Source organism: Schistocerca piceifrons, chromosome 8 (genome assembly GCF_021461385.2).
Source record: "Schistocerca piceifrons isolate TAMUIC-IGC-003096 chromosome 8, iqSchPice1.1, whole genome shotgun sequence".
NCBI lineage: Eukaryota > Metazoa > Arthropoda > Insecta > Orthoptera > Acrididae > Schistocerca > Schistocerca piceifrons.
The window spans coordinates 429,118,824-429,142,120 of NC_060145.1; the positions used below are offsets into that span (position 1 = coordinate 429,118,824).

The window sequence follows — 23,297 nt, forward strand, 5'->3', positions numbered from 1 at the left end:
CAATATTAGGCAGACCTATTTCATGTTATCTAGCAGACAGTGACAAAATACATGTAATCAGATTGAGAAACCACACCAGTCTTGGGTACTATTCGTATTAATAGCTTTTTCAGTATTAGACAACGACATTTGTTTTTTTCATGTAGCAAAACGGTTGACGAACTTTGATGAGCTAATAGATCCTTTCCCAAAAGGAAAGCACGCCATGTAAAGCTGTACTAAGGTTAGTGAGAAAAGCAATGCAAGGAATTAAGGGTTGAAGAAATGTATACTGTCTTTCTTGTCTGTTGTCTTTATTGGTTTTATGTATCCTGTATTTAATTTTGTCACACAAAACAGAGTTATTAGCTACCAGGCAATAAAGTGTGCAAATTTTCTGGAGAGTTCCTTTTCTCCTGGTTACAAATAATACCATCCAGTATTTATTGTGAGGGGTCTTGTTTTTTTATAAAAATAAATAAATAAATAAATAAATAAATAAATAAAGGTGGAGGTTATCATACCGGCCAACTGGGAGCAGGAGAGGCACCACAGGAAATTTTAATTTCCACTGTCCTGGATATAGTTTGATGGCACCCATTACAAAATGTTATATGTTTGAGTTTCAGAGAACGAAATACAGTGACATGCGATAGAAGAATGCCGTGTGAAGAGGTGTGGCACTGCACTTTGGCACATTTAAGACCAAATAATATGTCTTACATTTCCTCAAACACAAATGTTTTTAATATATCAGACTCTTCAGGAAGATGTGCACTACAAAATGGGCATATTTTTGAAAAGTCGATTTTTTTTTAAATTTTTGGCATCCTACCTCAAACGCTCAAGGGATGGAAGGGGGTGGGGGTGAGGGGGGTCGTTACTATCTAGTATTGCCCTGGTTCAGAAATATCTTAGATCCGTGGCAGATCTACAGAGCAGTCTTAAATTGTAATGGGGAGGTGGGTAGTCTCACGTGGCCCGTGTTTATGCTTAATGATTTTGCTGTTTCCTCTTAGTTTATTGTTCTCACGTCAAATGAAAACAAAACGGATTTCTGTGGCCGGGAGCTATCAAGTGAATTAAAATACATTCATATAATTACGGAAGGCTAAAATATGTTATTAGTTTCAGATTTTATTTTATTTCCCGTTTCTGACAGTCAAACATTAATCGCATTGCAGAGCAATGAAATTATTTTTGTCAATTTGCTAAACAAATTTGGCTTTTATTAATCTTTTCAGCTGGACCATCCAATTTATTGCCAATTTATTTGAAATGGAGTGTTTAATTTCACACTATTGGCTAGTTTCAACTGTTCGCTGCATGTTTTGTCTTCTAGAATGTATGGCATTATGCCATAATAAAGAACCAAACATGAGATAATGCAGTTCTGGTACTCAAAGAAAATTTGCATACAAATCTGGACATACAAGTGTGCACTTTAAGACGAATTATGCATTTTAGTATGGTTCATGAAATTCTCATGCTCTTGGAATATCCGCTAATGTTTTTTTCTTTTATGACGTTATGTAAGACGCTTGTTATCTGGTGCTCTATGGCAACTGCTGAAACAAACCTATTTCTAACAGGTCGCAGGAAAATATTGTGAATGGTGGTTTGAAAAGCGTTACTTTCGAAGTAAATTTCCTTTTACGCAAGATGAACTATGTGCGAGAATGTACGATGAATTTCTTAAATCACAGAGCTTTTGACTCTCATTTAAAAATCAACTCTTTGAGTACGATAATTTAGAATAATTTCGAACCTAAAAGATCTGACATTTATGTCGTTCTTAAACATTTTACTGGCACATTTGTGTAATATATCTCAAAGTGTAACATGCGCAAAAAGGGGCAACATTATATGTGAAAGCTTTCTTTTTCTTGTAGTAACACTACGTATATTAATTTAAACCATTAACTTTTCCTATTTGTGTGTTCGCATTACATATCAGTGGTGTTGCTATTGGCTGTCTACATCACGTGTACTATGTTCTGAATATCCGCTGTTGTCGGCTGGCGAGTTCACGTGATGTGAGCTGTGACTGGCTTACAAAACCGCATCGCAATCATGATTTCAATGCTTCAGGAAGTAACATACGGCGTTTGGTGGAATTCAAATTTATACTTTCGTAATATGAAAATATGCAGTGTACGTGTTGCTGCACATCAGACATCTTCCCAAAACATGTTTTGTTCCCTGAGTTTCGTTTTCTAAAGTGCCAGGAAATTCTACACCGCTGTATAAAACAATAAACATTCAGAAGACTGATAAGTTTTACAGTTACAAGGAAAAGTATACTTTCACTTAACACGGAAAAAGTGCATTTTCACCCAGGAGGAAGTGTACTTTTAACCGGAAAAATCTGGGAATTTTTTCCCTCATCCACATATACACCCTGATAACGGTTTCCTTACCAGGGCATTTATTACACAAACTCATCATGTAGTCATAACTGTTAGTGTCACAGACCATTAAATCTAGTAATGCTTTGTAGTTAAGATCAGAGTTTTGCACCCGCAATCATCAGTTTGACATTTTGATGATATAAACAAACACAGACAGAGTGCGTCCCTGAGCATCCAGCCAAAATACACCATATAGGGTGGAGGTCACAAAATTTTGACCTCCCAATTTTGCATTCAGGATGAGAATTTTTGAAAGCAACATAAAGTTCATTTAAATTTGACAGCACTAGTTGTTTCTGCTTTGTTGCTTTAACTCCATTTATAACAACTCTTGCTATCTTTGCAACCTGGGCACATTCTACTGTTTTCATCATCTTCAAAAAAACTGCTGGTTCTTTTTAATTGTTTCTTCACTTATACCAACTCCTTTCTTCTTTCCTAAAACTGGAAGAATGCCTTGCTCTTTCACTAATTTTCGGGTTAGTTTAACCAAACGATGAGAAACATTGAATTCATGAACTATTTTTTTTTCTGTTGATCGTGAGTCAGGGAGCAAACTTAAATTTAACTTTTTCGTCTTTAGATGTCAGTAAACAATTAATTTTTAATTTCTCTATTAAGCTCAAATATTCAGTGTCAGATGATGCTGGTGGTAGGTTTTCTTCTTTGGAAATAATGTTATCATCTCTATTATTAAAGCACGATTCTAAGTCTTTTCTAATTTTGTCTGAAATTTGTTGTACCTTATTTTCAATAGCTTTTTGTCTTTTTCTGCTACTTAATTTTATTATTTTTGAAGCAGGAGATACATCTAACTTAGAACAAGCAAAATCCAATGTCCTAACAGCTTCCTCATTAGGAATAGAAAACGTGTACAAGTTGTCAGAATGAAATAAGGAAGCTGAATGAACAGATATCCAGTCTACAGTTTACAGTCGATGCTCAGAAGGTGGAAATAAGTAAACTACAATCTGAAAAACGTGAGACGCTAATGAAGAAAGAAGACTCGGTCTCGGGAAAATGGAAGATAATGACTGAAGGAATTTGTACTCAGATGGTAAAAGATCTGAGAGACAGTGAAAATTTTGTGCAAAAAAAACCTCTCTTGAAGTGCTTTCTGCCATGGATTCAGTGAACACGTCGGAAAGGGTTGAAAAGTTGGAAAACAAAGTAGGCAAACCGTTGCTCATTGTAAGTAGGTCAAACCGTGAAAATACTACGTCAGGAGATATGCTAAAAACTCCGAAAATAAGTGCACACACCTACACTACCACAGACTTCAACGCAACAAAGCAAACTACATTAAAAAACATATCTCCAGCGAAACTGCAAACCAAAGAACATTTAGAATATGTGCAGCAAAAAAACAACACTTGTTAGGTGAGAACAACAACATTAAATCCTCCAGTTACAAAAAGTGTGAAACACAAAACAATCTGTGTGTTAGGTGACAGTCACGGCTGTGAAATCTCTGCAATGTTGATGAGAACATGTAGTTTCAAGGCATCTGGTTTCATAAAGCCAGAGGCTCCATTGATTGAAATAACGGACCTAACAACATCAACTGGCGTAGCTAGTTTGAATAAAGACAATTTCACCGTGTTAATAGGAGGATCAAATGATGTCTATAGAAACGAGGCATACAAGGTCATTACAGAAATGAGGAGATGTTGAAATAATTTAACCCACACAAATATACTCATTGTGAACATCCAACATTGTCATGATTTACCACCCTAGTCGTGTGTGAACCGCAAAATTAATGTTTCAAATGAGTGTATCACTGCAATATGCACTAACTTTCATAATGTTGATATTGTAGATATAAACAGATTGGAGCGAAGGTTCCATACAGTCCGTGGACTTCATTTAAATACACCAGGAAAGAAATTACTAGCCGAAAAAATGTGTACTCGCATTTCGAAGAAGAGTGAAGAAAAAAGTATAAGTGACAAACAAACGGAGATTAAGAAGTGCTTTAGACGAGTTACAAGCTGTGCCATGGGCCAAACGCAAATTACCAAGTGGTTTAAACTGATTAGGCGAGAAACAAACAATCAAGTTGTCAGCCAATCAAAAATTGCAAAATGGTTTAAACTGAAGAGGACAGATGTGGATGAAGCAAAACTTATACAAGCTCCAGAAGTTAACTCACCTGCTGATTGCCACTAGCAAACAGAAACCACACACAAGAAAGATACCGGAAATTTTTTAGGTTAAGTGCTGTGCTAGAAATGCCATTAGATAAAGAATCAGAAACCGTTCAGTCACTCACAAATAAAATTTCCGTGTTGGAAGCACTACCCCAGTATGCACTAAATGTAGACACAATTTGCATTACTGAACATTGGCTATGAAATGACAAAGTAAAGTTAACCTCGATCTCAGGATATAGATTAACAAGTCATTTTAGCTGCGAGTTTTCCAAACATGGTGAAAGAACAAATAAAGTTCTGTGATGTCAGTAAATGTTATATTGACTCAATTGAAAAAGACTGAATTTTCCATTACTAAACTGGCAGAGCTCAATTTCATAGTTATTGACATATATAAAGCACCAAGTGAAAACCTGCCAGTCTTCATGAATAAACTAGAGGTTCTGCTGAACAGGATCAGTACACTAAATATGAAGATAATGCTTTGTGGGGATTTCAGTATTGATTTTTCAAAAGACAGCAGCACCAGAGATGCTTTCATAAATATGACCAACACATTGTCATCCCCACAATACAGTGCCCAACAAGATTAACAGAATGCACAAATTCCATTATTCACCAAATATTCATCTCAGAAACAAATTACAGATTCACAAGCAGAGTACTGAGCATGGGTTATAGTGATCATGAGGCACAGCTGCTGTGTATAGAAATGCCAACAACTGACGTTCTACGGATTGGAGCGTGGAATGTCAGATCCCTTAATCGGGCAGGTAGGTTAGAAAATTTAAAATGGGAAATGGATAAGTTGAAGTTGGATATAGTGGGAATTAGTGAAGTTTGGTGGCAGGAGGAACAAGACTCCTGGTCAGGTGAATACAGGGCTATAAATACAAAATCAAATAGGGGCAATGCAGGAGTAGGCTTGATAATGAATTAAAAAATAGGAATGTGGGTAAGCTACTACAAATGGCATAGTGACCGCATTATTGTAGCCATGATAGATACGAAGCCCACACCTACCACAATAGTAAAAGTTTATATGCCAACTAGCTCTGCAGATGACGAAGAGATTGAAGAAATGTATGATGAGATAAAAGAAATTATTCAGATAGTTAAGGGAGACGAAAATTTAACAGTCATAGGTGACTGGAATTCGGTTGTAGGAAAAGGAAGAGAAGGAAATGTAGTAGGTGAATATGAAATGGGGGTAAGGAATGAAAGAGGAAGCCGCCTGGTAGAATTTTGCACAGAGCATAACTTAATCATAGCTAACACTTGATTCAAGAATCATGAAAGAAGGTTGTATACATGGAAGAGACCTGGAGATACTAGCTGGTTTCAGATAGATTATATGATGGTAAGCTAGAGATTTAGGAACCAGATTTTAAATTGTAAGACATTTCCAGGGGCAGATGTGGACTCTGACCACAATCTGTTGGTCATGAACTGCAGATTAAAACGGAAGAAATGCAAAAAGGTGGGAATTTAAGGAGATGGGACCTGGATAAACTGACAGAACTAGAGGTTGTAGAGAGTTTCAGAGAGAGCATTAGGGAACGATTAACAAAAATGGGGGCAAGAAATACAGTAGAAGAAGAATGGGTAGCTTTGAGGGATGAAGTAGTGAAGGCAGCAGAGGATCAAGTAGGTAAAAAGACGAGGGCTAGGAGAAATCCTTGGGTAATAGAAGAGATATTGAATTTAATTGATAAAAGGAGAAAATATAAAATTGCAGTAAATGAAGCACACAAAAAGGAATACAAATGTCTCAGAAATGAGATCGACAGGAAGTGCAAAATGGCGAAGCAGGATTGGCTACAGGACAAATGTAAGGATGTAGAGGCATATATCTCTAGGGGTAAGATAGATACTGCCTACAGGAAAATTAAAGAGACCTTTAGAGAAAAGAGAACCACTTGTATGAATATCAAGAGCTCAGATGGAAATCCAGTTCTAAGCAAAGAAGGGAAAGCTGAAAGGTGGAAGGAGTACATAGAGTGTCTATGCAAGGGCGATTTACTTGAGGACAGTATTATGGAAATGGAAGAGCATATAGATGAAGATGAAATAGGAGATATGATACTGCGTGAAGAGTTTGACAGAACACTGAAAGACCTAAGTCGAAACAAGGCCCTGGGAGTAGACAACATTCCAGTAGAACTACTGATAGCCTTTGGAGAGCCAGCCCTGATGAAGCTCTACCATCTGGTGAGCAAAATGTATGAGACGGGCGAAATACCCTCAGATATTATTCAATCTGCATATTGAGCAAGCAGTAAAGGAAACAAAAGAAAAATTTGGAGTACGAATTAAAATCCATGGAGAAGAAATAAAAACTTTGAGGTTCGCCGATGACATTGTAACTCTGTCAGAAACAGCAAAGAACCTGGAAGAGCAGTTGAATGGAATGGACAATATCTTGAAAGGAGGATATAAGATGAACATCAACAAAAGCAAAGCGACGATAATGGAATGTAGATGAGTTAACTCGGGTGATGCTGAGGGAATTAGATTAGGAAATGAGACACTGAAAGTAGTAAATGAGTTTTCTATTTGGGGAGCAAAATAACTGATGATGGTCGAAGTAGAGTGGATATAAAATGTAGACTGGCAATTATAAGGAAAACGTTTCTGAAGAAGAGAAGTTTGTTAAGATCAGGTATAGATTTAATTGTCAGGAAGTCATTTCTGAAAGTATTTGTATAGTGTGTAGCCATGTATGGAAGTGAAACATGGACGATAAATAGTCTGGACAAGAAGAGAATAGAAGCTTTTGAAATGTGGTGCTACAGAAGAATGCTGAAGATTAGATAGGTAGATCACATAACTAATGAGGCAGTAATGAATAGAATTGGGGAGAAGAGAAATTTGTGGCACAACTTGACTAGAAGAAGGGATCGGTTGGTAGGACGTCTTCTGAGGCATCAAGGGATCACCAATTCAGTATTGAAGGGCAGTGTGGAGGGTAAAAATTGTAGAGGGAGACCAAGAAATGAATACACTTAAGCAGATTCAGAAGGATGTAGGTTGCAGTAGGTACTGGGAGATGAAGAAACTTGCATAGGATAGAGTAGCATGGAGAGCTGCATCAAACCAGTCTCCGGACTGAAGACCACAACAACTGAAGGCATAATAATTTCCAGAGAGAGAACCAGATTTCTGCAGTACTGTTGTAAGAAATATAGTGTAATCCAAGAATTCACAGATTGTTCAAAAGCCTACAAAAGAATCTATGGTAGAGTAATCAAAGAGGCAAAAATTATGTGGAATGACAATTTGATAAAAAAACTCATCCATCCAAATGAGATCCACATGGAGAGTTATAAAGAAAGAAACTTGTAGTTCAGTGCCAAAGAAAAAGAATGTATCATTAACACCAGAATGCTCAAAAGTCCAGACCCAAATTCAGTTGTGGAAAAATTCAGTGAATACTTCACTAGCTGAAGACCTCATTCAAATAAACCATCGAGGACCAGTCCCAAGTTTCTCCAGCAAGTCAGTCATCTCGACTGCTTCTATTTATGTTTATGAAACAAACCCCAATGAAATTATAAGTAAAATTAAATGATTAAGCAATAAAATGTCAAGTAGTCTTGATGAAGCACCTGATTTCATATTAAAAGCATGTGCTCACCACATAGCACACCCCTTGGCAAAAATTTTCAACCCTTCTTTAAAAACTGGTGTATTTCCAGATATTTTTAAAATAGCAAAAGTTTCACCCTTGCTTAAAAAAGGTTCTCCTGAAAAAATATCAAACTACTGACCTTTGTCACTGTTAAGTTCCCTCTCAAAAATTGTAGAAAAACTCTTCTACGACAAGCTTTTAAGTTTCATAAAAAATATGCACCTCTTACAGTACAACATAGTTTTAGAAAGTCTAAATCTACACACAGCAATTTTCAAATTCTTAGACTGCATTTTAAGAGCCCTTGATCAACATAAATTAGCTGCAGGTATTTTTCAAGACCTATCAAAAGCCTTTGATGTCCTGGACCGTAACATTCTGCTCGATAAATTAGAAAGACATGGAGTAAGAGGTGTAGCACATAGCTGGTTGTGTTCATACCTAAAAAACCGCAGGCAGAAAGTATCACTTCAGTATGAATTCAACAAAATGAATAAAACAAGAAACAACTCCTTTCTTTCTAGCGAATTACCAATAACGTATGGTGGTACCACAGGGCTCAATCTTAAGTCCACTACTCTTTTTGATTTATGTGGACGACTTAGTTGAATATATGAGTCCTACAAAAACTATCCTGTTTGCCGATGACACCAGCATATTGCTCACTGGATCCAGTCCAGAAACTTTGCAGTCCACAGCAGAAAGTTCTATGAAAAGACTTGCTGAGTGGGTCACAAAAAACAAACTCATTATAAATACTGAAAAAAATGTGTGTGTCGTTTTTCATTTAATTCCTCCAACTAATCAAATATCTGTTCAAGCACAATTAAAAAATGATTCCGTAGAAAATGTAAGTGTCACAAAATTTTTGGGTCTATGGATTCAGCAAGACTTAAAGTGAGACATACATATAAATAACTTGTCTAGGAAACTATTATCTGTGTGCTATGGCCTAAGAATTTTAAAGGCTACAACAACCAAAACAACAGTACTGCATGCATACTATGCACAGTTCCACTCACTAGTCCGATATGGGATCGTTTTCTGGGGATACTCAACTCAGTGTAAAGGTTTTTTTAGAATGCAAAAAAGAGCTCTAAGAATAATTTGTGGCCTTAAAAAGATGGAGTCCTGTAAATCCAATTTTACTGAGCTTGGTGTTCTAAATGTTCCAAGTTTATTCATTTATTAAACTATCTTGTTCACTGGGGACTATCTCCTGAAAACAGGCAAACTGCTACAGAACAAAACTGTACAAACTATATTACCAGAGAGAAGTCAAATATACGTCAAAAAATCACAGAACAACCACTTATCAGATGAGCATAATTAACATTGGTGTAATACTACACAATAAGATACCAGAGGAAATAAAAAATGCTACTCATCCAATATTTAAAACTAAACTAAAGGCATTTCTAATAAAGCACTGTTTCTATTCTGACAGAGAATTTCTGAATACGTAACAAAATTAAATGTAATAGGTACCTATTTTTAATTTGCGTAATATTTTGCTAATACTATGTATTATTGTAACTTATCTTTGGTCTGTGCAATATCAATTGTACAATTTGTGCTGTATGATAAAACTGGACCAATAAAAAATCAAATCAAATCATAAATGTCATTCACAAGGTTACATGATTCTGGTTCTAGATTCACAACAAATATTTTTGAGTAATAATTTGGGCACAAGGAATTTCCAGGAATCGCATTAAGTTTCACTTGGGAAGCTGTTTCACCTTCACATAACAAGGACAAATGTTCAGGTTTTATATCCCTCAAACCTTTAGTAATAGACTTTTTATGAACTTTAAGTGGATGACAGCACTTTCTTCCAAAAATGTGGTTGTACTTCAGAATATATTTCTTCTCATGAAACTCACACACTGATGTTATATAAGAACTTACTCTAAATTTAAACGAAGTTTGTCTAACTTCATCAAAGTTGTTGACATTTTTCAAGTTTTTTTAAACTGAACCGTAAATTTTTTTGTGACACACTTCACTTGCTATCTGTCCAACAGAGCACTGTTCATCTATGTTATTGCATTCCAGTTAATCTCTCAAAATTAATTAAAAGTCACATACAGAACAAAGCACATAACACATTCTACACTCTCGATGAAGTATGTACATCCAATCCAACAGAGGTTTCAGAATAGACTAACTACAACAGTGCCACACCCAGCAATAATTTACTTCTTTATTGACAATAAACTTAAATGTAATAGGCATTTCTATTACCATAGAACAAAAGCGAAAGCTCCTATTGTTTAATATTGCATTATTAAAAATAAATAAACTAAATGAATATTTGGTGATAGTGTTAACTAAAAATATGTCACAATTAAATTTTATTATGATGGAACAATAAACCATTTAAATAGGCAACAGCCATAAGATCAGTTGTGGAGAAATGTGAATTATTTCCTCATTTTCAAAAATTTATATCTTTGTTCAAAGTCGGATATCAGTGTTGAAATTTTTACAGTATGTTGCTATCATATAGGTGTACAAACTGTGCAAAAATCATATTTTTATATTCAGTCCCACCTGAGATAACTAACCCCAAACTTAACAAAAATGAAAATTTTCAAATTTCAAAAATTCATAAAAAATTAAGGAAACACTTGTAAGTGTTCTTGTTCTATATGAGGCTAGTAGTGTGTGATATCTAACTATAGGAAAAAAATACTCTCTCATAACTCACTCCTTGTTTGTTATTTTTGGGCCTAAAAGTGGATTTTTGAAAATTTGGATACCAAACTTTGAGGGTCATTTTGACTGGTAATTTTTGAATTTATGGTATTTTGTGTAATAGACAATCATGTCAATTGCAATGTTGTAACTTAACCCAGTGCAGAGATTTTCATATTTTTGCTAACATCTCAAAACTGAAACATCGTCGCACGCTTACAAACAAAAATGGCCGCCGTTCAGTAAAGGTGAAAGGTAAATTTTTTTAAAAAACTGTTTTGAACTTGTCAAATATAGGGCAGTCACATATAAGAAAAATTAAAATATTTAAAAATGGTCAAGCAACCATCACTGGACCACTTCTTATGGATTGACCCTCTATGGATTCTGTAGTTGCTGCATCTGCTGAGCCTGCAACTGAATAATCTTAGTTAACAACAGTTCTTGCGGTGCACAGGCCACAACCAAACACACAAAAAAGAACACTGTACAGAAATAAGGTGCAGCTACTGAGCTATGCTGGAAGAAAGTACCAGTTAAAGTCACTGTATGTATCAGCCTCCAAAGTAGTGCAAGAAACTCTTGTCAGTGCCTCCATAATAGTGCAAGAAACACTTATCAGTTGCAAGACAAATGTTCTGAAACAAACATAATAATGTTTCAGTAATACACAGAAGCTGTGTGGTGGACAAGCATGACAAATGTCCACAATTGTGCAAGAAAGGCATATACAATAAGTGCACTTGGTGAAATGTGGAAACCAAATACAGCAGAACCAGTGTTCTTGGCAGGCAGCAAGAAAAGCAATAAAACAGTGTAGCCAATGTTCTATATTGATGAGAAGTAAGACCCAGAAGCAAACAAATGGAGTTTTTCTTCATTGACAGATGTTTGGATGTCCTGCGGTGATGCCACCATTTGATAGTTACTATGACAGAGAGCAAAAGAACGAGAGTCAAAAGTAGAGTGACAAATTTTGTTTACTTAACTCAGTTTCCAGTGACAAGTCCAAATCGTAAACAGTACAAATCCATGAACAAGACAAAATTCATAAATATAACAATAACAGACCACAATTAGACAACTAGCCAGGCTTGGCGTCCATAAGTTGGTTTTGGCAGCAGTGCTTGCCATGCGAACTGATAAGGGCACGTCCTGTAGGAGGCTGCAGGTTGGTGGTGCAATTACGTGGTTGTTGTCAACTTTGCAACATGGGTTTGCTAGGTGTGGTATTGGAAAAGGTGTGACTAACAGAATGTGAAAACTTGCGGCTCATTTCAAAACTCATGCTGTATGTCAAGGAAAACAATCAGTCTCATATGATAGGAAGGAAATTCAGTTGTGGGAATGGTTATGATAAATTTAAAAAGAATAAAGGCATTATTACTAGAAGCAATTGTCATGAACAAAAAATGTAAACAATGATAATGATCATTATTTTGTATATCTTCTGCCATACCTTATTTGCTAACTTGATAATGGTTGTCTTCTTACTATCTAAGGTTGGCACTGAGTAACATGGACTAGTTGTAAGATATTGGTCTTTTATTTGGGAGGGTAGCAGTTCAAATCCTCATGTTTCTGCAAGTTTTCCATAATTGCCTAAGGCAGCTGGTTATATGGTTAAAAGGGCTTTGCTGGTTTCTGTCATCACGCCACCACGACCTGAAATGATCTCAATGTCACTGCAAACTTGCACCTTACATCTTCTCAGATCAGTGTATGTTACCGTTTTAAAACATATGTATGTACAAGGTGCAGCAGCATTCATATTAAAAACACACAATCAGGCAGTAACTGTAACTATTTATTGACATAAGAGGTAGTAAATAAATTAAAGGTATGCCATTTACTAATGTGTAAGTCATTGTCTATTGCGTGGATTACGTTTTGACTATGACTCCTGTCAAATGATAACCCTCTGCACAACACATTCATCTAAGTGGCATTGGAAGCTTTCCATAACTCGGCGTAACATATTCCCTGGGACATAGAATGGAACGGTGGCACAATGTGTTCGGAACACTTCTTGCTTCAGGTAGCCTCAAAGGAAAGTCTGCACATGACAGGTCAGGTGAGTGGCCAGGAAATATCACCAAAACAGGAAATTACTCTACTGGGAAATGTGTTTCGCAACAAATCCATGCAAATTCTGGCTGTATGCGAAGTCGCTCCATCTTGTTGAAACCATAATTGTTCCACATCGACCGTGCCTAATTGGGGAAGAACGAAGTCTTGCAGTAGCTTTATGTAGTGTTCACTGTTGACAGTTACAGCCACACTGCTGTCATCCTCAAAGAAGTAAGGGCCAATAATCCCAAAGGAAGCAACTCCACACCACACTGAGAGACGAGAACTGTGCAAGGACTTGATGTGCAGTTCATGCGGGTTTACTTCACTCCAATAACGCATATTCTGTTTATTCTCTGAACCACATAACTCGAAATGAGCTTCATCTGACATCAGGATGGTGTGCAGCATTTGCGAATTTTGGTGAAGGAGACCATGCATGGTTAAGCAGAATGTTTCTCATGAAACCCAATTATGAGGCCTAATATCTTGAACAATCTGCAACTTATATGGGTGAAAATGGAGGTCTTCGTGAAATATTCTCCTGTATGAGTGATCAGACATATGCACAGTTTGTGCATGACGACGAGCAGAGCTTTTTGGGCTACACAATAGTGCAGCACGAACGTTTTCCACAGCTTCTGGTGTCCGCACAGTTCTTTCACTTGTTCCCGGTTTGCCATTGCAAACAGAACCTGTTGTTCAAAATTCATGTACCCACTTCACAATGGTCCGTCCATCTGGAACTTTCCCATGACGTCCCAAGTTGAAATGTTGCCTATATAGTTGCTGTGTAGCAATAACGGCCGTTATTCTTGAAATAACTTTCAACAGCAAAGGCACAATGCTGTGAACTCCACCACTCCATATCACTGTCACACTCGAAACGACAGTGCATTAGTACACGAATGCAGCACTAGCTGGTATGCATTCCTGCAGTACGTCATTGTACTACACAAGTCAAATTACGCTTTGAACGCTGCTGCACCCTGTATTTTGCTTCTCTTATCCTTGAAGCTTCCTCCAGTTCTTTGTAGATATGCAACAACATAATTTTAAATCTGTTACTATAGCATATCATTTAGCGCTAGCTTTCTATTCCCATGTTAAAAACATCTTTTTGGCATACAAGTTACAAAAGATTTTAATATTTGTTTGTTCCAGACAAGATTTTTACAGTCTGTGATGGAACTCGTTATCTTTATTCTATGTAGTCTAATAGGGCCTATTACGGATATTTATATGCTCAATTTCCCACTCATGTTTTATGATTGTTTTTAAATGGTAACAGTTGACAACACTTTGTTAACTGTTACCATGTGTCCTGTTGTCTTTTTTCTTTGTGCTGTATTGGTACACATATCAGTTAAAATGTTGGTGGTGAGTTTGGCTAAGTTATACTAGTTTAAAGTTCTACAACCATTTTATGAAGATCCATCTCAGACTACACAAGACCACCCAACATATAAAATTTAATCAAATTTCCAATTTAAATAATGTAACCCATAACATATTAATCTAAAGATTAGAAACAACTCATTGCTGATATATATTCCATTATGATTGATTAACCGTACAGGCCCGCCATTAACAGAGGCTGAGAAGCAGTTATTATGAAGGGGCTCAAATATAGCATGAACTCAAAAGATAAACCACCAATACATAGAACAGTATTATTGTGGAAACAAAATGACTTCTAACAGCAGAAAAGCACCTTTAAAACAGTCTGGTAACTGTAGGTCCAACTAGGAAATTGGTGGAGGAGAACGTGGGAAACATACAGCCAAACCACTAAAATGTGGACTGAAAACTTTTTTCATTGAGATCATCTCAGTATTTCACAAAGTTTTGACGTTTCCGTTAAGAGCTCTTTAGCTTCTTACTTCAGTTTATTGTTGGTAAATTTCAAAAAAGCTCAACTATTTTGCAGTACTTTCCCTCTAGCTTTTTTAATTCTTCTTGTAGTTTATCAACAATTGTGTTGTATATACACGCGAAATTTTCTGTCTACTCAATTTTTCTGATTTTTCTCCATCAGGGAATCTTCTTTTTATTTTGCGTTACTTTCATCGCTAAGTGCTTGATACCTAAAGTCGTTTTTGTATTCATCATATTTTTCCCTAACTCAGTTGAAAAACCAAATCAGTGCTTGCAACCCATGACACTCACTAAGTTTGCAATTGTTCGTTGTTTTTGTCGATTTGATACAACACATCATGTCAGAAAACAACCAGTATAGCTGTTGCCAATTTTTTAGCTTTTTCCCAAGAAATTCTTATTTTTGCCTTTTCTTCTTTGTTTTTGACAATTTCTTCAAGTGACACACAAATGTTGTGACGATTCTATTGAACAGCTAACATTGCTTCCTTATAAAGTGACCATAAAGTGTCAGACAGTGTATTAAGTTTCCCATTATTCTTCACAAGAGTGTGGCAACAATCAGTAGAAACTGCAAAAAAGTCAATCATTGCAATACTTGAAGGGGGAAAATAATTAATTTTGATGATTCCCATGCACTGTTTTGGGCTAGGAAATTTAATAAGGGCACATAAAATGCTAATGAATTCAATACCTTTATCTTTTCAGCTAAACCTGAATCTTTCCCACTCATGGTATTAAAATTGCCCTATGATTGCAAAAGACAATTATCTGTCCTAATATTGTATTTTCCAAAGAGATCTAGGATACCTGTCCTAAGACCTTTTCCCAGATATCTGTGTATGGGAACAAAACATAAATATCTTTCATAAACCCATCTCTCAAAATGATACCTTACGAAAACAGCTAGCTGATCTCCATGTACTGTGTCAGCCATTGAATCGATAACTAGTCTGAAGTACTTGGCTGTTTGAATTTTGCCAACTGTTTTACTCAACACCTTGTTTTCTGTAATGCCAGTGAATTCTTCACAAATAATCTAGGACAAATATGATCAAGTACCATGACTTTTAGAGCTGTGCTTCTTTTAAAGATGGGTTAACAGGAACCTAGATAGTTGCCATTCTTTGACAACTCAAATTTTGTTGTCACCACGAAATGCAAGTCCTCTTATTGCCAAATATTTAATGACTTCTATCATGTTCCGAAGCATTTCGTACCAATAATTTTCCGCTGTCTTAATCGTATGTAGCCATTCACTGTCACCACATCACCAGACTTGCTTCACCTGCCAGATACTGTGGTCGTGTGTGTGTGTGTGTGTGTGTGTGTGTGTGTGTGTGTGTGTTTTTTCAACAAAGGCCTTATTGGCCAAAAGCTCACTTTGCGACAGCCTTTTTGTTGTGCCTATCTGCAACTCAGCATATCTGCTATATGGTGAGTAGCATCTATCCTTTTCAAAATATTCTTACATTCCATCCTGGATTTTCCATTCTTTAACTAGCAATATGAAGTGTACTGATTGAAGAAAATGTCAGATTTCAGAAAAGTATCTGTGGTGAAGTTTCCATCAGACCTTCAACACATTCAAAAGAGTAGGAGTCTTCTGATCTATGCTCTGAGGATAACGAAGCGCAGTTGGGAGCGAACAACAAGGAGAAGTGTAAAATCCTTGTCAGATCCTTTAAAAGGTTACTGAATAGTGAATGTACATGGCAAACACTATCTATGGGTGATATGAAGATGAACAAAATCTGACTCTTGACCCTCCAACGGATGTGAAGCGAACATAATTATTCAATAACTGAAAAATAATAAAGCAACAGTTGAAGGTGGCATAGTAGCAGTATTCCTCAGAATGAGAAATACAGAAATTTTGTCTGACCCTTTTATTTGAGAGAGGAAGAGAATCCCTGAAGACTGGCTAATGCCTCTCATATATCCACTTCACAAGAGAGGAACAAGAAAATTGTTGAGAGTAAGGTAGGAAAGAACAGATTGCTACTTAATCATAAAGAAGACACATTAAGTTGCTGGCAGGCACAATTAAGACATTTATATATAATTTTTTACCACAACCTTCATTAGCGAAAAGAGAAACACATCTTGGGCCGAGATGCTGGAGTTGGTGGTCATGGGTGTACGAGTTGTGCTTACTTCTGTGTATGAATGGTGTATGTTTCACATTTGCTGATGAAGGCTGTGGCAGGAAGCTTTATGTAAGTGGCTTCTAATTGTGCCTATTTGCAACTTTACATGGCATCTTTACGGTAAATGGCAATCTGGCTTTTCATACATTGTTGATGTTCTTACCTGTAGTTCCATTGTTTAAAAGTGTTAACATTTATAGACGAATTTATCTACTTTCAGTATTATATAAAATATTTTGCAAGGCACTGCAAACTATGGAAGGAAGATTCGATCCTGTACTGGTGAGAAGCAAGCAGGGTTCCGGGAAGGTACATTATGAGTTGAACCAATCTTTGACTTTAAGAGCATTTAAAAGTATATAATGCTGGAGTACAGGAAGTTCGTAACAATTTGTAGACTGTAAGAAAGCCTAAGACACTACAAATAGTGTGAATTTTTGTGCTCCTGAAAGAGCTCATACTGGATAGAGAAGCAAAAGGAAAGTTCATCTAATGGACACTTAATATGCCAAATCAAAGGTTAAGTTTATAGACGAGATCTCAAGTTTACTGTGCGATAAAAATGATAAGAGACAGGAAACTGGGCACTACCTTTCTCTGCTGCGCAAGCTAAGGAGCAAATGGAAAAATGCAGTTCCAGATAGGAGCTTCCATATTGGAAGAGAATAAACTGGTATATGGATAGAATCTCTGGCATACAAAATATTGTCAGTTACTTTGAAGCAGCAAAAAGAAAGAACTTAGCTGCACCAAGTTACATAGATAAGAAAGAGGCAGGACTCTTAATTTCATGCAGTGAGGTAGATTATATGACCATCATCAGAAGTAACCCACATTCTTTGGAGTGTGGAAAGGGAAAGTCAAGAGAGGAAAGGTCTTAAAGAACCTTGAAGAAGGAAAAAAGTACAGGAAAGATATAGAACTTTGTGATTGAGGAGTGTGTGAGGAAAATTGAAATCCCTTGTCAGCTAGCTAAGGACACCTATAACAAAATAGGGTGATACATGATTAGCATACAGCCAAGTAGGAGTATTGAAAAAAATATAAACCATTATAAAATTATCCAAATATGGTGTAAATAAATGAACTTTTATTTTTTTCCAGTGTGTTAGGTGGAAGCTAGTTTTCTAGGAGAAAGTTGTTGTATCATACCTGAGCTTCCTAAAATGTACAACTGCTGTTGGTACCTATTCAAGGTTCCTGCCAATCTGTTGTTGTGAGTAGAGGGGTTAAAATGGGACATTTTGTATTTATTTTTTGTGTGATGTACTATTTGAGACCTTATAATTGTAATTAACTGGTGCATAAACTATACATTATGTGTTTAATAAAATATGGAGTAGTAAAATTTGAGGGTTTTGTAATAATGTAATGCTCCCACCCTTTAGTGTTTTGGGGTTAAAGTAAAAAAAGTTAGCACTGAAAGTACTGTATAATGGTTGTCTTTCAATTAGAAACCTTGCTGTACAGTCACAAATTTTTAACTTTCTTTTGTATATACTTAAGTGAAACCCTGTAACAATTGAGACAATACGGCCATGGCAAGTGAGGAAATAAATAATCTTACTGACATTCAGTGTATATTAAACAACTGTTGGTTATGTTAATTATTTGACATCTGAAATTGTTTCATCCTCCACCACCCTCCCCCACCACCACCAACAACAGCAGCAGCTAATTCCACCATCCCATAGAATTGTCGATAGAATCCTGTACATAATGTTCCTGTTATGCGCATTAATTTAAAATCTCTTGTTGCATTAAGAAATTGTGTGCAAATATCATATATTTACTTCAAAATGAATGTTTGAATTTCCTTCAAATCGTTACTTGGAAGATTATCATTTCATGCTTGACTGCATAACACTTTTTGCCTCCTCCAGCACCAGTTCGTTACAAGGCAACGATCACCGCATATTCTTATTGACCTTATTCAACGAACAAAAGCAGCAGTCCGTGAACTGGATCATCTGAATTACAGAAAAATGAAGAAAATCCTCATGATTGATGCATTTGAAACAGAGAGTAATCTAGGAGATGCTGATGGTAAGCAATGTTTCTTTCTCTTTCTAAAAAAATTGAGGTAACTTACATCCATCTCGACTTTCTTCATGTTGTCACAGCACATATGATGCTCTGTGAAGCTTATTGTATAAGAATCCATACAGTATTCATTTTAACCTTAGTTTTTATGAAATGTTTGCTTTATATGTAACAAAACAGTGGTATGTGAAATTGTGAATATCATCAATGTTTAACATCATTATTTTCATTTCTCAATTCAGTTATGTTTTTATAGCATTAATTTTGCTTCAAAGCAAGAAAACCAAATGTTGTTAAATTCTATAAATAGCGATCATTGTTGGCACGGAAGCTGACAAATGTGTAGTTACCTCTTTTTTCTGTTACTTTAGAGATGTTATACATCTAAGATTAAATTGAGAATCTGAGATACGTGGTGGGGGGTGTGAGGGGAGGCAAATGACACCCTCTGTTAGTTTCATGGGGAATAACGTAATAGACGGTATTTCTCAACAAATGGCTCTGGGTACACTTGTTAGTATCCTGTATGTGTCTAGCTTTCTTCAGACTAATGTTAAATGGCTACGTCTGTCTGTTAGGTAGTACAGAACACTATTTTGGGTTTTCAGGCATAATTTTTCTTCCAGGGCGGAGAGATGTGGTGCAGTGTACTGGGGGAGTAGTGCTCAGAACTGTCAAGAAAAAAGTTGTGTATGTGGTGCTTAGAGCCACCTCTGTTTGATGATTATAACTATTTCGAAATTATTTTCCATCCTAGAATTTCTATATTCCATATGCTATTACACACGACTTGTTACACCCTGTAGTTGGGGCCCTGTCTGTTACAATAGCTGCACATGCATCTCCATGAGCCATACGACTCCCAATAACAGCATAACACAATTCTAGTATCACAAAATCATCCCCTCCCTCACATATCGCTCCTGTTCTGCCTGTCTCTGTGTCCTTTTTATCTCTTACACGTGACGATAAATCCCAAACAATCAAATGTATTTCGTGCGCGTAACGATATCTCTCGCGATCAGGTATATCTCAGTCACAGTACTACCCCCTGCCACCAACACAATTCCTTTCACTCCTGACACCCATCACAACATTATTCAACACTTCCTGCAACCTTTACCCGCCACTTTCATCACAAACTTCCTTCCCCAGTGCAAACACCCCCCCCCCCTCCCCTCCTCCCCAACACAATGGACCCCTGCTCTATTTATCTGCAACAGTTCAGAAAAGTTTCCCTATCCCTAGCCAAAACCATGTCCGTATCCTGTTCCTTAAATGCTGCCTAAGCAATGGCATCTCCCCACTCACCATCCATAAAAATCCCATTTCTGGATCCCACACCTCCTTCCACAATGACCTTCACCTTTTCACATTCCACTAGTCACTCTCCCTCACAAACCTTGTTCTACATAAACACGTTTCCACAGCACAGGCATCACAAACCACCTCCACTCCCTCCGCAAATTACTGCTACTGTGCAATTCCCACTACCTACACTTTATCACTGAAATTGAAATCCTGACACTCCAGCACCTAGTAGAGCGTTCCGTACACCAACTACACAAGTTATCCAGCCTGCTGAAATCCTACTCCCACCTTGCGGCACCACTATCCAACCCCAACCCTACTCCCAATGCTCCTCCTCGTCAACCCCTCATAGCAGCCAGACCGTGCCTAGCTGACCTTCTCAACCTTCCACATCCTCCAAAAACCCCTACCAGCATTCCCTGAAATCCAGAACCAAAACAATCCCAGAAGACTTTTGTTAACCTCTCTGCCAGAATCCTCAGCTCCACAAAAGTTTCAGTCCTGTCTAAAGGCCTCATATTCAGCCCTACTCCCAGATTTAAACAGGCTGGGCTTGTGAAAGACCTACTGTCATTCTCCCACTCTTTACCGTAGAAGCACTTCTTTGCCACCAACCCCTCCAACCGAAACCAGTCCAATCTTAACGTCAAATGCTGCCTGTCCCAGTTATACCACCATCCAACTATGACCCTCCCACACTGCCGCGTAACCATCACCTAGTCACCTTCCAGAAATTGCTAACTTCCAACCTGATCTCACTGTCCTTCCCAAGTCCCTCACTAAGAACAACCACCTTTCAGCGGATCGTGACCTAATCATCCTCCTGGCAGATAAAGGTTCCACCGCTGTTGGGATGAATTGTAGTGACTACCTGGCAGAGGGCATCTGCCAGCTGTCTGACACCTCCACTTATAATCTCTGCCAAAGAGATCCCATCTCTCCAACATAACCTCCAATCCCTGCTGAAATCCTTAGGCTCTTCGCAGAACCTCTCCCCTGAATCCATTGCCTGCACATCCCAGCAACAGCCTGCATACCCACCTTCTCCATGCTCCCCAAAATACACAAACGTGGGCTGGTTACAGTGCCCTCACCAAAAGAAATGTGACCCATGTTGACCAACACCTACAACCAATTGTAGAAAACATAGCCTCCCACATTAAAGATACCAATCACTTCCTGCACTGGCTCTCCATCATCTCCACACTCTTACCTCCTGGGTCACTGTAGATGCAACCTCCTTATACACCAGCAACCCGCATGTCCATGGCCTTGCCGTGCTTGAACACTACCTCTCCCAATGCCCTGCAGATTCTACACCCACCACTTCATTCCTCGTTCCTAACCGACTACATCCTAACCCTTAACTGCTTCACCCTTGAAGGGAAGGATACAAACAAATTTGTGGCACAGCCATGGGCACCCACAATGCACCCTCCTATGCCAACCTCTTCACGGGCCACCTAGAGGAAACATTCCTAGCCTCTCCAAACCCCTAGTCTGGTTCAGGTTTATTGATGACATCTTTATAATCTGGTCCCAAGGCCAGGACACCTTATCCTCATTCCTCCACAATCTCAACACCTTCACTCCCATCCACTTCACCTGGTCCTCCTCTACCCATCGTGCCACCTTCCTAGATGTCGATCTCCTCCTCTCAGATGGCTCCATCCACACCTCAGTCCACATCAGACCAACCAATCACCAACAGTACCTGCACTTCGACAGCTGCCACCCTTTCCACCCCAAAAAATCTCTCTCATACAGCTCGGCCACCCTTGGCAGACACATCTGCACTGATAACTCCCTCGCCCGTATGCTGAAGGCCCTGGAAAGGCCTTCACAGACATGCAATACCCCCAAGATCTAGTACACAAACAGATCCCTTGTGCCATATCCTCACATACACCTGATCCTCACATCCAACCCAAGAACCACCCACAAAGAAGTGTCCCTCCTTGTCACCCAGTACCATCTGGCTGGACTGGAACAACTGAACCACGTCCTTCATCAGGGCTTTGATTATCTATCATCATGGCCTAAAGTGAGGGACATCCTCCCCTCCTAAAGTGATGTTGCACCACCTACCCAACCTCCACAACATGCTAGTCCATCCCTATGCCGCTCCCACCTCCAGTCCCCTGCCACAGGGATCATACCCTTGTGGAAGATCCAGATACAAGACCTGCCTTATCCATCCACCCTACACCTCCTATTCCAGTCCCTTCACAGGCTTATCTTACCTCATTAGAGGCTGGGCCACCTGTGAAAGCAGCAGTGCTATATACCAGCTCTGATATCAACAACTGCACAGCATTTTACATTGGTATGACAACCAACCAGCTGTCAGCCAGAATGAACAGCAACCATCGGACTGTTACTGAAAAGAAGGTGGACCACCCAGGGCACAACATGCAATAGAGCACAACATACGAGATTTCAGTAGCAGCTTTGTAGACCGTGTCGTCTGAACCCTCCCCACTACCATCAGCTTATCTGAGCTGTGCAGATGGCAATTATCCTTACAGCACATCCTTTGTCCCGTAACCTCTCTGGCCTAAATCTAATGTAACTCACTGCCCCCCTCCCAAACCCACTAAATACAACTTGGTGCGCGCGGGCGCCTGTGCGTGCGTGCGTGCGTGCGTGCGTGCGTGCGTGCGCGCGGGTGTGGGGGTGTGGGGGTGGGGGTGGGGGTGTGGGTGTGTGGGTGTGGGGGTGTGGGTGTGTGGGTGTGGGGGTGTGGGTGTGTGGGTGTGGGGGTGGGGGTGTGGGTGTGTGGGGGTGTGGGTGTGTGGGTGTGTGGGGGTGTGGGTGTGTGGGGGTGTGGGTGTGTGGGGGTGTGGGGGTGTGGGGGTGTGTGGGTGTTGTGTTACCTTTAGTGTGTGTATTTGTCGATGATACAGCACTTTTGCTACTAGGTGAGCCATCTCCTTTATTCCTAAATAATTCGTTATTCTCAACCAGA

At 38.4% G+C, this 23,297-nt stretch overlaps 1 protein-coding gene across 1 annotated transcript in view; it reads left to right on the top strand.

Annotated features, from left to right (window-relative positions):
- The window catches only part of LOC124711225 (serine/threonine-protein kinase Tao), a gene marked incomplete at its 5' end in the record, with an annotated part of 153,862 nt that overhangs the window by 15,715 nt on the left and 114,850 nt on the right, over positions 1 to 23,297 (top strand). The window contains 1 exon segment of the mRNA XM_047241184.1: positions 18,859 to 19,021. Within this exon segment, the coding sequence (XP_047097140.1) occupies positions 18,859 to 19,021 (163 nt within the window).